Source organism: Polyodon spathula, chromosome 34 (genome assembly GCF_017654505.1).
Source record: "Polyodon spathula isolate WHYD16114869_AA chromosome 34, ASM1765450v1, whole genome shotgun sequence".
NCBI classification, from domain to species: Eukaryota; Metazoa; Chordata; class Actinopteri; order Acipenseriformes; family Polyodontidae; genus Polyodon; species Polyodon spathula.
The window spans coordinates 2,195,163-2,212,433 of record NC_054567.1 but is presented as its reverse complement, the minus strand read 5'-3'; the positions used below and the strand labels follow the sequence as shown (position 1 = coordinate 2,212,433).

Below are 17,271 nucleotides of genomic sequence, written 5' to 3'. Positions count from 1 at the left end.
AGAGCGCAGCTAAACTGCACATGGTTTGGAGTTAGCAATTGATTGTTCATGCTTGTTTAAATCAATTGGAGTTATTCTACCAAAATCAATAGAACAGGCTGTATAAAAGTGCTTAAAAGCATACATATACCAAAAAAACACTCCCCTTGTGTGGGGTGTGTGTAGTAGAAATCTGACAATAACAATGCACTAGTGCTGTTTATAAAAACATGTAGCATAATAATAATAATACTATATAATATATATACTAATATTAATAATATTTATGTAAAAGATTATTCTGAATTGGTATGTCAAAATGGTTGTCCGGGTGAAGGGCAACTAGTACGTTATCTTCATAAGATATATAATATATATATAATCTAGTATATATATATTATATATTATATATATATATTACAATTACAAAAATTTCTACATGTGGTCAACTTTTCTCGTGTAGGAGGAATAATTCTGGGTGAGGAACAGCCAAACTCAGCTAACCAGGTGAGGTTGCTGAAGACAGTTTACGCATTTAGTATGGGTTAACCGCGCTGACTGGTCGTTATTTGTTTTCGATCAATATGCGTAGTCGGTCCTAGGAGCCAGGCAGAAATTTTCAAGGCAGACAGGGGTTTCCAGATGTGCTGTCCACGCTCTTTTGAAGCACAAAGAAACGGGCCACATTGAGGACCGTAGATGCAGTGGTAGGCGAAGGAAACTTACTGCAGCAGATGAGACACATCTTGCTTACTTACTCGTTCGGCAATCGAAAGGTTCAGCAGTGCCTTTAGCTCAGAATCGGCAGAAAACAATGGTACCCTGTTACACCCATCAACTGCCTGGAGAAGTCTGGTCAGAAGTGGCCTTCATGGAAGACTTGCGGCCAAAAAGCCATACCTCCGACGTGGAAACAAGGCCAAGCGACTGAACTATGCACGAAAAACACAGGAACTGCGGTGCATAAAAATGGCAGCAGGTGCTCTGGACTGATGAAGTCACAAATTTGAAATATTTGGCTGTAGCAGAAGGCAGTTTGTTCGCTGGAGGGCTGGAGAGCGGTACACGAATGAGTGTCTGCAGGCAACAGTGAAGCATGGTGGAGGTTCCTTGCAAGTTTGGGGCTGCATTTCTGCAAATGGAGTTGGGGATTTGGTCAGAATTAATGGTCTCCTCAATGCTGAGAAGTACAGGCAGATACTTATCCATCATGCAATACCATCAGGGAGGCATCTGATTGGCCCCAAATTTATTCTGCAGCATGACAATGACCCCAAACATACAGCGAAAGTCATTAAGAAATATCTTCAGCGTAAAGAAGAACAAGGAGTCCTGGAAGTGATGATATGGCCCCCACAGAGCCCTGATCAAAACATTATCGAGTCTGTCTGGGATTACATGAAAACAGAGAAGCAACTGATGCTGCCTAAATCCACAGAAGAACTGTGGTTAGTTCTCCAAGATGTTTGGGCCAACCTACCTGCAGAGTTCCTTCAAAAACTGTGTGCAAGTGTACCTAGAAAAACTGATGCTGTTTTGAAGGCAAAGGGAGGTCACACCAACTAAAGTTACATTAAAAGAATACGACAGTGCGGAAACGTAAAAACCCATTAACTCTTATATTTGCTCATTGTCCCTACCAACTTTCGTAAGCCTGAACTGTCGTAACAACGTGTGGAAAGATGTAAAGCTTTTTCTGCCTCTGTTGTGTCACTGTGTGCATGTGTGTGTGTGTGTATAAATATGTATATATATATATATATATTATATATATAGAATATATCTATATATATATACATACATATATATATGTATATGTATACACACACACCCACACACCCACACAGTGGCTTGCAAAAGTATTCAGAACCCTGACCAATTCTCATATTACCAAATTACAAATGGTATGATGGTACATTGAAATTTTCGTTCTGTTTGATATTTTTTTTTAAACACTGAAACTCAGAATAAATTACTGTAAGGTGAAATTGGTTTTATGTTAGAATATATTTCATAAGAAAAATAAAAACTGAAATAATATCTTGCTTGCATAAATATTCAAACCCCACACATTAATATTTGTTAGAGCCACCTTTCACTGAAATAACAGCTTTAGGTCTTTTGGGGTAAGTATGTACCAGCTTTGCACACAGTGTCAGAGTGATTTTGGCCCATTCTTCTTGGCAGATTTGCTCCAGGTTGTTCAGGTTGGTTGGACGACACTTGTGGACCACAATTTTCAAATAGTGCCACAGATTCCCAATGGGATTGAGACGACGACTTTGACTGGTCCACTGCAGGAAATTCACCTTTTTGTTCTTGAGTCCCTCCAATGTTGCTTTGGCCTTGTGCTTGGGATCATTGTCCTGCTGAAAGGTGAATTTCCTCCCAAGCTTCAGTTTTTTAGCGGACTGAAGCAGATTCTCTAGCAGTATTTTCCTGTATTTTGCTCCACCCACTCTTCCTTCAATTGAAACAAGAGATGCCCAGTCCCTGCTAATGAGAAGGATCTCCATAGCATGATGCTGCCACCCCAATACTTTACTTTTCACTGTAGGGATGGTGTGTCTTGATGCATGTGCAATGTTAGGTTTGCGCCACAAATAACGCTTTGAGTTTTGGACAAAAAGCTCTATCTTGGTCTCATCTGACCACAAAACCTTTTTCCAAATCGCAGCTGGGTCACTCTCATGCTTTCTGGCAAACTCCAGACATGCTTTCAGATGGTACTTTTTGAGAACGGCTTCTTTCTTGCCACCCTCCCATACAGGCCAGTGTTATGCAGAGCTCTTGATATGGTTGACTGGTGCACCATTACTCCACTCCCAGCCACTGAACTCTGTAGCTCCTTCAAAGTGATTGTTGGCCTCACTGTGGCTTCTCTCACAAGTCTCCTTCTTGTTTGAGCACTGAGTTTTGAGGGACAGCCTTTTCTTGGCAGTGCCTGGGTGGTGTGATGCAGCTTCCACTTCCTGATTATTGATCCAACTGTGCTCACTGGGATATCCAAAACACTTGGATATTATTTTGTACCCTTTCCCTAATCTATGCATTTGTATCACTTTATCTCTAACTTCTGTAGAATGCTCTTTGGTCTTTATTTTCCTTCAAATTCACAGCCTTACCAATGATCTTTCAACAGTGGGGTTTTTATCCAGAAAAACGTGATAGCAATGTTAATGGTTCACAGGTGGAGACCAATGGTAAGGTAATTGTGTCCTCGTTTGGGCAATTTCTCTCATTGGTGCAAACTGGAAGCTTCCACAGCACAGGGGCTGAATACTTATGCAAGCAAGATATTTCAGTTTTTTTTATTTTTCTTAAAAATATTTCCCAACATAAAACCAATGTCACCTTACAGTAATTGATTCTGAGTTTCAGTGTTTAAAAATAAAATATCAAACAGAACAGAAATTTCAATGTACCATTTGTAATTCAGTAATATGAGAGAATTGGTCAGGGGTCTGAATACTTTTGCTTTTACTTTTCCACTGTATATATATATATATATATATATATATATATATATATATAAGAGCCAGCTGCCCAACGTTTCGATATGTTTTACATATCTTTTCGAGAGCCTGTGTTTGAATCAAATCATTGGAGGCATTTCTAGGTGTTTGACGGCATGACAACGACTTGTTATTGTTTATATTTATTCTTACATGATGTCATGGTTTTCTATAGATTGAGTCATCATTTTTACCTATTTATCTTTAACTCTATTTCAATTCTAATTAACATTATTTCTATTCTCATGCAATGCTGGCTCTGAGGATCAGCCTTGATTTGCTCTCCCCAGCGCATCAGCGTGCATAACTTTTAAATTAATTTTGTTTATTTATTTATTTTTTAACTTTTATGTATTTATTGGAGTTAATTAGTTCATTATTTTCTGTTGAGTCCTGCTGGCATAATTGTGTTCAGTCTATTTATCCATTTACTTTCTTTTATTCTTCTATATGTCGCATTGTCTAATTTTAGCTGTTCTAGTACTACAAACTTTACATAATTTATGTCATGTCCTTGACTGGTGAAGTGCTGTACTATTGGTTCATTCATTTTTTTATTTTTAATTAATGAAAGGTGGTTCTGAATTATTTTATATAAAGTTGTTCCAGTCTCTCCAACATATTTTATTTCATCACATTTTTCACAGGCTATTCCATAAACAACATTGCTATTTTTACAGTAGGTATTAGTTTTTAGTGGATATGTGGTGTTCTTATGTTTAATTATATTTCTACTTTTGTCCATGTATTTACAAACTTTACATGTACTAGTGCAAGTATTTGTAGAACCTATTCTGTCAATTATTCTTTTATGTTTACTGTGAACTAGAATATCACCTAAATTAGCTTCTCTTTTGAATGCTACAACTGGGGCCTTAAACACTTTTTTCAATTTTTCTGAATTATGTAGAATACGCAAGTGTTTCCAAACTATCTTAGAAATATTGAGCAAAAGTTTAGAGTAAGTCATTACTAATGGGACTCTCTTGACCTTTTTATCTCTGTTTTTATATTCTAGTAGATCATCTCTTTTTAGTTTATCCACTTTTCTTAACTCTGTCTCTATAATTCTTTCTTTGTATCCTCTTTTTTTAAGATTTGTTTTTAATACATTTCTTTGTTTTACATAGTCACTTTCTTTAGAGCATATTCTTCGTATTCTTATTCCTAGCCCCTTTGGGATTGCCCTCTTAGTGTGTATTGGATGTGCAGAGGACATGTGTAAATATTCCTACTGGTCAGTAGGCGTATAGAGAATCAGGTCAGTTCAATTGAATATCAGTCTATATATCATCTATATATATCCTATACACTATATAATATATATATATATATATATATATATGTATATATACACACACACACACACACATACAGTACTGTGAAAAAGTATTTGCTCCCTGTCTGCATTTTTCCATATTTTTGACACTGAATGTTATCAGAGCTTCAACCAAAATCTAATATTGGATAAAAGGGACCTTGAGTGAACAAATAACACAAGATCTTGATACTTATTGAATTTATTCATTAAAGAAAGTTATGCAACACCTAACACACAAAAAGTAATTGTCCCCTTAGACTCAATAACTGGTTACGCCACCTTTAGCAGCAATAACTGCAACCAAACACTTCCTGTAGTTATTGATCAGTCTCTCGCAGCGCCGTGGAAGAATTTTGGCCCAATCCTTCATGCAGAACTGCTTCAACTCGGTGACATTTGTGGGTTTTCGAGCATAAACTGCTGATTTCAGGTCCTGCCACAACATCTCAATGGGGTTTAGGTCTGGACTTTGACTAGGCCATTCCAAAACTTTAAATTTCCTGTTCTTCAGCTTAGCTGTCCTGGGTTAGTTAGGGCAGACATTGTGTTTAATTAGTGCTCCAAATAGGAGCTAGGTCTTTGTTTTTGTTTATTAAAAGTGCTCTTAAGCGCTAAAACTGCAATTCTGTGTGTCTGGGTCTGCTTTTTAAAGGGGCAACGAACCGTGGAGAGTGAGGCTCGGTTACTATATATATATATATATATATATATATATATATATATATATATATAGCTCAAAAGAGCCAGCTGCCCAACATTTCAATATATTGTACATTATATATTATATAATAATATAATATATCCAAGGAGCATGGGCCCAATATTTGAAAGGTCTGCGCACCGCACAGAGGGGTATGAGCGTCGCAAATGGCCGTTGTGCCGAAATTGTGCCAAGTTGCCATATTCGAAACGTCCTTTTGTGCATCACAATCCATTCTGCGCTGTGCAGAAATAAAATGTATGCATCGCGCAATATGGGGGGAGTGGCCGACAATATGCGTGATCCTGGTATATTTGAAGGTATGTGCCAAGCACAAAACCAGGTTTGTTATGCGCAGAATAAGGATTGTAAAAGGTCTGCAATAACTCTGCGCACACTACCATTCCAGCACAGAGTACAAACAGACAACAATGGGAAATGTGGGTAGCATGCAGCGTGTCCATCGACATGTGGATGTGAATGATGTAAGGCACACCCAGCAACAGCAACCCCGACATAGGCGAAGATATGCTGAAAGAGTGCACCGGCCTCGGCACACATATGAGGAGCTCACCAATGAGCAAGTTGTGTCCAAGTATCATCTCGACCGAGACATGCTGACTCATGTATGTCACATGCTGACTCATGTATGTCACATGCTGCATGATGACCTGGCCAGAACAAACCTGCGCAGTCATGCCTTGTCTGAGAAATTGGTAGTGTTTGTCTGTATACATGGCTACCAGGACCTTCCAGAAGGTAGCAGGTGATACGGTGGGGATCACCTAGTCAGAGGTTTTTATGAGGTTACGCATCTGCTGCACGTGGTATGTGCAATTGACTGCACCCATATTGCTATCCGGTCACCTGTTCCGGTTCTCCTGTTCTATCAGGATTTCAGTTGTATTCGGAATAGTGGGAATTTGAATAGCTATTCCATGCCATGTAAACAGGGTATTCTGAATGAATGAGTCTGTATTTTGGATACCAGTATTCATGAAAACGTGATACCAAATACACACTTAGTATTAGGATATTATCAGAATACTAACCCTTCTAGAGTCGTTGTTTATAATCTATAATATATAAGACGACAGCTTGTGTGCCCAACAAATCCTTTGCAAAAACTGCACAAATATATTAGTACGTGTATAACCCCAAACTGGTTGCCGACTGTGCAATATCTTTCCTATTTTTTTTTATTTTTAATAATTTTTTTAGTAGATCAATAGTCAATATCAGGAGATATATATATGTCTATTTGTTTATTATCCTTTATTTAACTAGGTAATCACATTGACATTAAAACCTCTTTTACGAGTGAGACCTAGCCAAGCCGGTAGCAGCAAGTCAATCGGACAACAAGAACAAATACACAATAAAATACAATTAAGACACATTTAAAGCAAAATACACAAAAGTAGTAACCTATTTAAACAATTACAACTCTCAATCACGAAATCATGCAGATTACTCTAAAATTTCAATAAAGATATCTGGGTCTGCAGCTTTAGTTTGGACTGGAACTCATTCCAGGACCATGGGCCATAATAAACAAAGGATCCTTTACCAGCCTGTGACAGGCTGGCGAGTGGATTGAGGCTCAGAGACAGGTTAAAGGCAAAAATAAAGTTATTTTATGAAATAAAATAAGATAGTTAAATTAACAGGCACAAGGGCCAACAAAAAGAGGTTCAAAAATAAATAATCAAAATGAACTTACAAAAATAAACAGTCAGTTCCAGGTCTTCCTTTAATTCTAAACAAAAGCTCTCCAACATAAACGCAAAACTCCCAAACAAAAGACCACACCCCAAACAGAAAACACATTACTCTACTTCCAGCCAGGGCCTCTCCCCTGGCTTTTATCCCCAATTAATCAATAATTATTAAATTAGGGCTCCAGCCACATTCTCACATGTTTTTCTGGCAGGGAGAAATTTAACCACCTCCCTGCCAGTTCCAAGCATGTTCATATAGATGGGGAGTTCCCCGTCACACAGCCTCAGTGTGCACATTTGGGTTTTTAAAATGCAAAAAAGAATGAGATCTGAGGCTATGGTTACTGTGGGAATCTATAAGGTATTCATTTAAGTATATTCATATAATTTACATTGAGTAGCCTTATATACCAGAATATATCAGTGCTTCAACCTGCGTAAAGCCAAAGAAGTCCAGCCTACCAAATCGTATAATGTACAATGAGAAGTATTAAATCTTGTATTTATATTGTACTTCAATGCTGCATGATATAGCGAGTCCAGTTTACCTAAAATTGATGGTAATGCAAACTTATATACTGCATCACCATAGTCAATTTGCAGTAAAAACATACAAGCAATAAGCCTCTTTTTTTTTGTTTTTGTTTCCATAACATATATGACATGTTCATATCACAGTGACATTTATAGCGTATTCCCATGCCCAACAGAAAAGTGTGGAAACATGCACTCACTTCTGTACAGCACACTGCCTTTCTTCTGTTCCTTTAATACGGTCCTATTAGCATGTGCTAATGCATCAGTAAATAGAAACATAAGATGCAAATGTAATCTAGGTGGACATTCATACACATAGCTCAATCAAATTTGAATTGGGCGAAAGCACTAATTCGACTGAATATACCAATAACTGCGCACCTCTGGCTCATATAGAATCAGAGTAACAGTCAACTCTGGAGTTGATTACAATAGTACAGAACCCCAACCCCACACACTGGGTGGGCCAATCAATTATGTGTTTTATCACTGTACTGATATGATGGACAACAGTAGTGTGTTTACATATACAGTTATATGTGTTCTTCACTGCTCCACAGGCATATCGGCATCCAATGTGTACCATCAAAGTATGGGAATGAAGATTGAGAGAAGGGTGAAGAGGGGAGGGAGTCCTGCCTGTTATCTTTGCTGTATGTTGACACACATCTGTAAATTAATTGTAGAAATTCGTCATACACCCATCTTGTGGCCCGTTGCTTTATTTGGCTGTTCCATAGGTTGCTGCGTATTATGTGTGAGGGGTGGGCCAAACAGCGACAGGACACTTCTTGCTGTGAAAGGCATGTTAACATTTTCCTAAAGCCAGACCGGTGATACGATTCCAATCAAAGACTTGCATCTTCTCTGCAGCAGTCCAATCACAAGTTAGCTGAGGCGGGACAAACAGTTTTGTTAACTGTAATTTCTGGCTGTTTTTATGCAGCTGTCCAGTCTGCTGAATGTCGATGTTGCTAATTGTACAGAGACTGTTCATTTATTGAGAAAGCATGGTAGGCTACATTTAACATTTTAGGAGCGTTTTTAGAATTAATTATTATTCTTATAAAAAAAAAATGGCATAGCCAAAAGGAAATCCATTCCGGTGACACTCAAAACCATACAAACTGGGCTTAATCATGATGTTCAAATGGGTGAGTAGAATGAATAACATAACGCATTTCTGTGTATTGTGATATAAAAATGCTTGATTGATGTTTACTTTGCAGGTGAATGACCTTGTTACATTTACAAATCAGAGAGTGTGCTACCACAGTAGACTTTGTCACGGCACAGCTTCTATTATATTATTTTACTTCAAAAACATACGGCCATGTCGGATCAGCTGGCCTTTAAAGAAACCTATATAGCATTTCCTTGTGATACAATACTGTTCGTATTCAATAAAACAGTAGCGTTATCAGTTCATTAATTTGAAAACTCGCCCGCCTAGCTATGGAGCCAATTGTGTTTTTGAATGGTCTGCATGTATGTCTAACTAACCTGTTCGGTTTTTTAGGGGGTGCAACATCGATAATGGATAATTGCAAAGCATATGACATGGTTTATTTAGATTTTGAGAAAGCTTTTGACAAAGTCCCGCAAAGTTGCTTGTTTGGTTGTTAGTAGCTTATTGATCAAGACCAACAATATTACTGGGGAGTTGGTTCCAGACACTCACAATTCTCTGTGTAAAAAAGTGCCTCCTATTTCCTGTTCTGAATGCCCCTTTGTCTAATCTCCATTGGTAACCCGTGGTCCTTGTTTATTTTTTCGGTCGAAACAGTCCCTTGGGTAGACATTGTTAATACCTTTTAGAATTTTGAATAGATTTGATTCTTTTTACTTGTCTGCATATGACATGACTTTTAAACCCGGAACAATTCTGGTCGCTGTTCTTTGCACTCTTTCTGGAGCAGCAATATCCTTTTTGTAGCAAGGTGACCAGAACTGAACACAATATTCAAGATGAGGTCTTACTAATGCATTGTACAGTTTTAACATTACTTCCCTTGATTTAAATATATCTGAGCATTTTGTTGGCCTTTTTATAGCTTCCCCACATTGTTTTGATGAAGAAATTTCTGAGTCAACATAAACTCCTAGGTCTTTTTCATAGATTCCTTCTTCAATTTCAGTATCTCTCATGTGATATTTATAATGTGTGTGTGTAGTACCTTACATCTTTCCCTATTAATTATCATTTGTCATGTGTCTGCCCAGTTCTGAATCTTGTCTAGGTCATTTTGAATGACCTTTGCTGCTGCAACAGTGTTTGCCACTCCTATTTTTGTGTCATCTGCAAATTTAACAAGTTTGCTTGCTATACCAGAATCTAAATGATTAATGTAGATTAGGAATAGCAGAGAACCTAATACTGATCCCTGTGGTACACCACTGGTTACCTCACTCCATTCTGAGGTTTCTCTCTAATCAGTACTTTCTGTTTTCTACATGTTAAACACTCCCTTGTAACGATCACTCTGCACAACTGAGAAGCAGTTGTACTGTCCTCCCTAAGGAGAAACTACCGGCCCAATATCTATAACTAATTAAGTCAGCAAGAGTGACAGACAGCAAAAGCAGGGACGTCAGAAGTATCAATTTCACAGGTTGAATGGTGGACAGCCGTTTAGAAAATATCAGGAGGATCAGGAACAAAATGGAGACTGAACACACCACCAAAAAACAAACCCTAAACAGACCTTGAACAGCAACTAAACTTAAACAAGTAACAGTGTAAACAAAAAAGAAAGGTTTAGACAAAGTACAAGGTTTTGAAAAGAGTAAGTGGATGCATTGGTATTTATCTAAATTAGTTAAAGTTACTCTGTTCATTAAGGGATATGCTGTTTGTTTGTAAATGTGTTCCTCAAGAGAAAGTGGAGTCCTCCTTGGCCTAGCCAGCCAGCTTTAATACCGGTACTGGCTTCCAAGAGCTCTGAGATTGGAGGAGTGGATATCTGAATGAGCCAATGGGGGAAGAGGATGAACAGAGGGTGAAAGCAAGGAACTATGGGAAATTGAGTTTAACCTGGTCAGGCTACTGTCCCTAATTAAAGGGACAGGTGGGTGAAACTTACATGCACTTCATGGAGCAAGTGAATTGCTACACCCTAATCCATGTACATGCATTTCCTTGAATCCCTACTGCGTTCAGTTTGAGAATTAATCTTTTATGCGGGACTTTGTCAAAAGCTTTCTGGAAATCTAAATAAACCATGTCATATGCTTTGCAATTATCCATTATCGATGTTGCATCCTCAAAAAAATCAAGCAAGTTAGTTAGACACGATCTCCCTTTCCTAAAACCATGTTGACCGTCTCCCAGGATACTGTTACCATATAGGTAATAGAAGTCAGGCTTATTGGTCTGTAGTTTCCTGGTTCAGTTTTGTTTCCCTTTTTCTGGATCACTATTACGTTTGCAATTTTAACCCCTGTGTTAAGAGACTGTTGCATGATCTTGGTTAGCGGTTTGTAAATAATTTCTTTCATTTCTTTGAGTACTGTTGGGAGGATCTCATCCGGCCCAGGGGATTTGTTTATTTTAAGAGCTCCTAGTCCCTTTAACACTTCTGCCTCGGTTATACTAAAGTTATTTTAAACTGGATAGGAACAGATTGACATGAGGGGTATGTTGTCTGTATCCTCCTTTTGTAAAAACCTGTGAAAAGTAATCATTTAACCTGTTAAACCCCCAGCCTCCCACAGGCAGTTTCCGCCTGGAGGGCTATGGCCTTAAATAAATCACATTATCTTCAAAGTATAGACAGCACAGGCATGGTTCAGGGCTTGAATTCAAGGTAACCCCCTGGCCATTAGGACTATATCAGATTTGATATAAGTCTTACTCAATACCACACTGGAAGGAGATAGCCAGAAAAAAAAAAAAACATAATAAACAAGAAACGCTTTTCATTTGTTTATATTCTATCATCATTTTTTCACCTTGTAGCACATGAAAAGAGCCAGATTTTTTTCCAGTGCTTCCCCAACATGCTACACTGGGTAAAAATTGATTGAATAAAGGGATCAAATTCTACATGAGTTTTTACAAAGCTAGGCCCAAGGGTCCCCAAAACTCTCCAAGCTTCTCCAAAAACGAATATTGTGTAAATCTTTATGGCCAGTCATACACTACTTTCTTGAGCAAGTTCTAAAAGGGAGGTTACCGTCTGGCACCTCACATGCTATACATTGCCGCATGAATTAGATTTTACAATCCTCTTTTTTACTTATTTGTCCAAAATTTCATTCAAAAGGTGGCCTTTCTGGAGTGCTTTGGGGTGCCCGAAATGTATCCATGATGAGTATGCATGACAAATACCCTCAGTTCATATGCCACAACTGTCAGGCACATTGCTCTCACATAACTGTGTGTTTGTTGAGGAGAATGTTGCTACTGAGATGTTTTTGTAGCTCTGTATTTTTGTTACTCACTTGCTTGAAAGTATGGAAATGTCAAGAAGCAAAATAATGAGATTTTAATGGTTAATTAAATGGTTACACTCATTCAAGCACTGCTGACACCTGAACATATATTGATTATTGGATAAAGGCATCTGCTAAATGTCTATAATAATAATAATAATAATAATAATAATAATAATAATAATAATAATAATAATAATAATAATAATAATGAGATTGCAGACACCTTTGCTGCTCTAAATCAGGCTGCCAGACTGAAAACACCTCAGTTCCTTTCATCTTTACTTTGATTGAAATGTGGCAAAGGAACTGAGTGATCATGGAAATATAAAGAAGTTTGCTAAACACTCCCATGCAATAATCTAAATCAATGAACATCAATGAGAAAATAATAAAGACCGCCGGGAGGCAACAATTGCTTCTTGCAACTTGTATTGCATCGTAAAGATCAGGGACCGTATACAGCAGCACAGCACAGATGAGACATGGTGTTGCTCTTTACTATGCAATAAAAATTGTTAAAAAAATGTTATTTCTATGTGCCCATTGAGAGTCAAATGGTTGCATTTTCTAATAACATTTACAGTAAAAATGCATATTGAAAATTACGCATAATAATAATAATAATAATAATAATAATAATAATAATAATAATAATAATAATAATAATAATAATAAATGTAGTGTGGCTCCATTATACTTACAAATCCTGAAGAGACGCCAATCCATCTTCAAATGCTGCTTCACAGATGCTGAATCAACGCTCTCCAACCCAGAAAGTTGATCATTTTCGTCGTCACTTTCACTATTATCCATCTCCTCCAAAATTTCAAAAAGACTGAATCGACTTATTTTGGGATGCTTTGGAACACTGATCGCCTTTCATTTGATTTTATAAATTTTACAAATTGAAAAATTATCAGAAAACGATAAGAAACCTTGATCCTATGTGCTTAATGCTGAGCTCTTGTTTGCAAATATGTGTCTTGTTTACATACATACATCGATTACTCTTCAATGGATTAGGTCACAAACAAAGTGATTGGACAGCTTGTGACCTCCCCTACAACGTGATCTGGGAGATTTCACCATCAACAGATACATGTAAGGCCAGAGTAGCAAAACGCACAGCTAGTCGACCGGAGTTGTTATTGACACATTTCGAAGGGAATATCTCAGTGGTGAAATGGCAAATTCGAAAAATTCCTTCGCTGTTTGACGGTAGGAAAACAACGTTTTTGATATTGAGTCAGTTTTTTTTTTTGCTGTTTTGCTTTGGTAATAAGATTACAGATAATTTTTGAAATATAATGTGTAATTACAGTACCATGTTCCGACCGCTACATGCATTTCTAATGTCATTGTATAACAAATTATTTTGCTCGCTGCCTGAATCTGGCGATCTATAGCATGCTCCTATTTTTATGCCCTTTGAATTTTTGTCCATTATTCTGACTGTGTGAGACAGGGTGTTCTCCTCCAGTCAGTCAGCCAGTGCTGATTCGAAACAAATGATACATTTAAGGTTATCACATTAAAAAAATCTGTTGATCTCTAGCATTTTATTCAGAGTTTCAGAGTTTAGAAAAAAAAAAAAAACGGTGCTCAGAAATGAGCAGACATGGCTTTACTATAATTTGACAGTCGTTATAAAATTCTATATAGTATATCTATATATATATATATATATATATATATATATATATATATATATATATATATATTGTAAGATATTGATATTGATCATTGGGCTTACCTAAAACAGTCACTCTCCTAAGAAACAAAAACATGTAATAACCATTGTACTACTCATAGAAAAAATAACATACACATACATAGATACTCGTTTGTACTCGCTATTCGGCACACCCCTAATTGGGAGTATTCTGAAATTCATTGTGTTTTAAATTAATTATAACAGTGTGCCCCAGAGAATAGGGTAGTGTCCTGCTCCAGGTATACACGTTGAAGATACAATGAGGTGTTTCGTGACTGCTCTGTTCAGGTCTTTGCCTTGGTGGTGGGTTGTTTATGCACTCTGGTCTTTGTCAGTAGCTGCCGTGTGCATGTGTATGTGTGTTATCATTTCCAAACTGCAACTGAAAGAGCAAAACTTATTGAGTCACAGTGTGAGTTCATTGAGAGGTGACCTGACTCCTCTGATTCAGACTGATATCTTTTCATCCTGTAATGAAAGATTAGGGTGATTGACCTTAATTGGTATGAATACATAGCTGAGACCTAAACATGTTTACACTCTGTTCTTCTGCATTTCAGAGATGAGTGCATTGCGCAGTTAACTTGGTGACGTGAATAGCTGAGCCATTGGAGCCCTGGACTGTGAACAGGCTTTAGTGTGAAAAGTACATAATTAAAGTTCACTCAATAAAGAAACATTTCCAAATGAAAATGCCATATTGTGTAAGCCTATATTACACTAATGCACTAATCAGATGTTATTTTTAAAACATTAGTAATATTTTAAATGTATTAGCGTAGGAAATGCATTGATCATAACCACCTCCAAGTTCTCAATTGGTACAAGGATTTTAATTCAGGTGTTGCAATCCTTATTATCCTTATTACTTTTCAGAGGTATCACATGATAAAAACTGTGACAACTGTGTGTATTACTTACTGCACAGAATGCCTCCAAGCCATCAGCTATGTTTATTACAGTTTGTTTATTGTACTGAGAGTCTGGGTGTCAGGCTGTCCACACTACGTTTTTATTCAAAAACATCTTCTTTTTTTCTGATACAGATAGTTGTAGTCTTATATTTGCAGCTGAGTCAGAGGATGTGTGTCCGTAACGCACTTGATATAAACTAAAAGCAGATCAAATGAATACATGAAAAATGATAGAGTGGCGTGAAATGATTTTTTTCATGGTTGTATATGACCCCTCCCTTTCAGGACATGGTTTTCATTAAGTTATCTTTAATGTGTGTTGTATTTAGACTTTCTCAAATCCAGTTTGCCTTGTGAGAAACCCCAGAAGTGGGCATATTTTTCTTCACGTATCCGACAAAGGGGACGCTGCAGGGTTGTTCCATATTAAACAGGGGGCGGTTAGTTCTCAAACAGAACAAGCAGATGCTGCGAGACACTAATTGCATTTCTGCCACCCGTTTGTTTTGCAGGCTTTCAGGAACGCTGTAATGAGCACCTACTGGTGCACAGGAAAAGGTGATGTCATTGAGGACTGGTGCAGATGTGACCTGAGTGCCTTTGATGAGAACGGACTCCCAAACTGCAGCCCTCTGCTCCAGCCTGAGTAAGTGACTAACCACACATGATCTCCAACACCCTGGAGCTTTTCTGTACCAGATGATGAACTAAAGGTGTTCAGTGATTACAACTGTATTGAACCACTCACTTCAGAGTCTAGATTAATAAAGTCATCTAATAAAATCACACAATCTGACTTACATATTGAATAGAATGAAAACAGTTACATACAGACATAATCATATTATAATAAGAGTACAAACTAATGCAATATTATTCGATTTTAATGTAATTCACAAGATGTACAACAAAGCTTGTTTTGCGACACCTCCTAAAGTATTGTCTACCTATTTATATAAATAGGTAGACATCACAAATACCTTAATAGCAACATTGTGCTCCATATTCACAAAGCAGTTATCCTAGTCATAAGTTTGCGGCATTTATTTTTGTAAACAGAAATGCAAATGTTACTAGCAAGATAATTTGCTTATATGAAACTAACATTATAAATTATTTGAAGTAGTATAATCACAATGTTTGTTTTTCTTTTTAGAAAACAATAAATAAATAAAATTTAAAAAAAAAACATTGATGAACCATGAAATAGAAAGCACGCCTGGGTAGAATATCATTGTATTTAGTGTGTGCCTGTGGCAAAGTGGCTGCTGGAAGTGAGCAGGTGTACAGCAGGTGCGGTGCTGGTGTAATACTCCAAAGAAACCAACAGACAGCAAAGTACAGGTGAAATGGTTTGTTTATTATTTGTTTATAACACCGTGTAACACATTTTTTTTTTTTTTTTTGTTCCTGGGTAGTAAGTGTTATTTCCTAATTGCTTATGCCTCAAAAGTATAGAACATGGCTATTATTCCCCACAAACTTTGCTTTTATGACCAGGACAGTGATATTTCAAAATATCACTATTTCCATGGGAAGACGGGCAAATGTGTGTCTTTTCATTCACATAAAGTAAGAAAAAAACAACATATGAATCCAAATGAACATGTATTTATACTAAAGTAATACAAAAATGACTACAAAAGATTTAGAAGTGAGTAGTTTTTCGAGATTTACAATTATACTGTAAATACTGTTAATTTGGATTCATATGTTGTTTTTTTCTGACTTTATGTGAACGAAAAGACACACATTTGCCCATTTTCCCATTGGAAATAGTGATATTTTGAAATATCACTGTCCTGGTCACAAAAGCAAAGTTTGTGGGGAATAATAGCCATTTTCTATACTTTTGAGGCGTAAGCAATTAGGAAATAATACTTACTACCCAGGAACAAAAATTGTGTTACACAGTGTAATCCAAGGGTCTGATGACCAGACAGTAAATAATAACAAGCTTGCAATACACAACCATGTGTACTGCACAGTATTGAAAAAGGGCTGCAGTCACTTAAATAATACGCACAGTACACACAATTAGACACACGATCACCAGCCCAAGGTGAGTGCTCTCAGTGCTTGTGGTGCAGTACAATACATTATGTGCTTTATTTGTGATCGGCAGTGCTAACAATGTTAATCGTGATTGAAGTGCAGTGTTGATTCGGTTTGTGCTGGCGACAGCTCTGGGTTTGTGTTTAGCCATCTAGTGCTATAATCAGAAAACACAGACAGTTACTAAACAGACACGGACAAACAAACAAAAAACACTCACGAATATCTCCAATATGCTTTCTCTGCGTCTCTCATGGTCCTTCCAGTTTTTAACCAAAAACCAAGCGAAGGAAAAGATTAGCGTTTCTCTGACCCCTCTTATGCTATCCCACGTGACACCTTGATAAATGATTCCAGCTGCATCTATTGCTTGCAGCT

The 17,271-nt window shown here is 37.2% G+C and overlaps 1 protein-coding gene across 2 annotated transcripts in view; it reads left to right on the top strand.

Annotated features, from left to right (window-relative positions):
* Nucleotides 1-17,271, top strand: part of LOC121303624 (astrotactin-2-like) — a 728,767-nt gene that overhangs the window by 517,814 nt on the left and 193,682 nt on the right. For both annotated transcript variants that reach the window (XM_041234419.1, XM_041234420.1), the window contains one exon: nucleotides 15,351-15,484. In XM_041234419.1, the coding sequence (XP_041090353.1) occupies nucleotides 15,351-15,484 (134 nt within the window). The remainder of the gene's footprint in view (nucleotides 1-15,350; nucleotides 15,485-17,271) is intronic.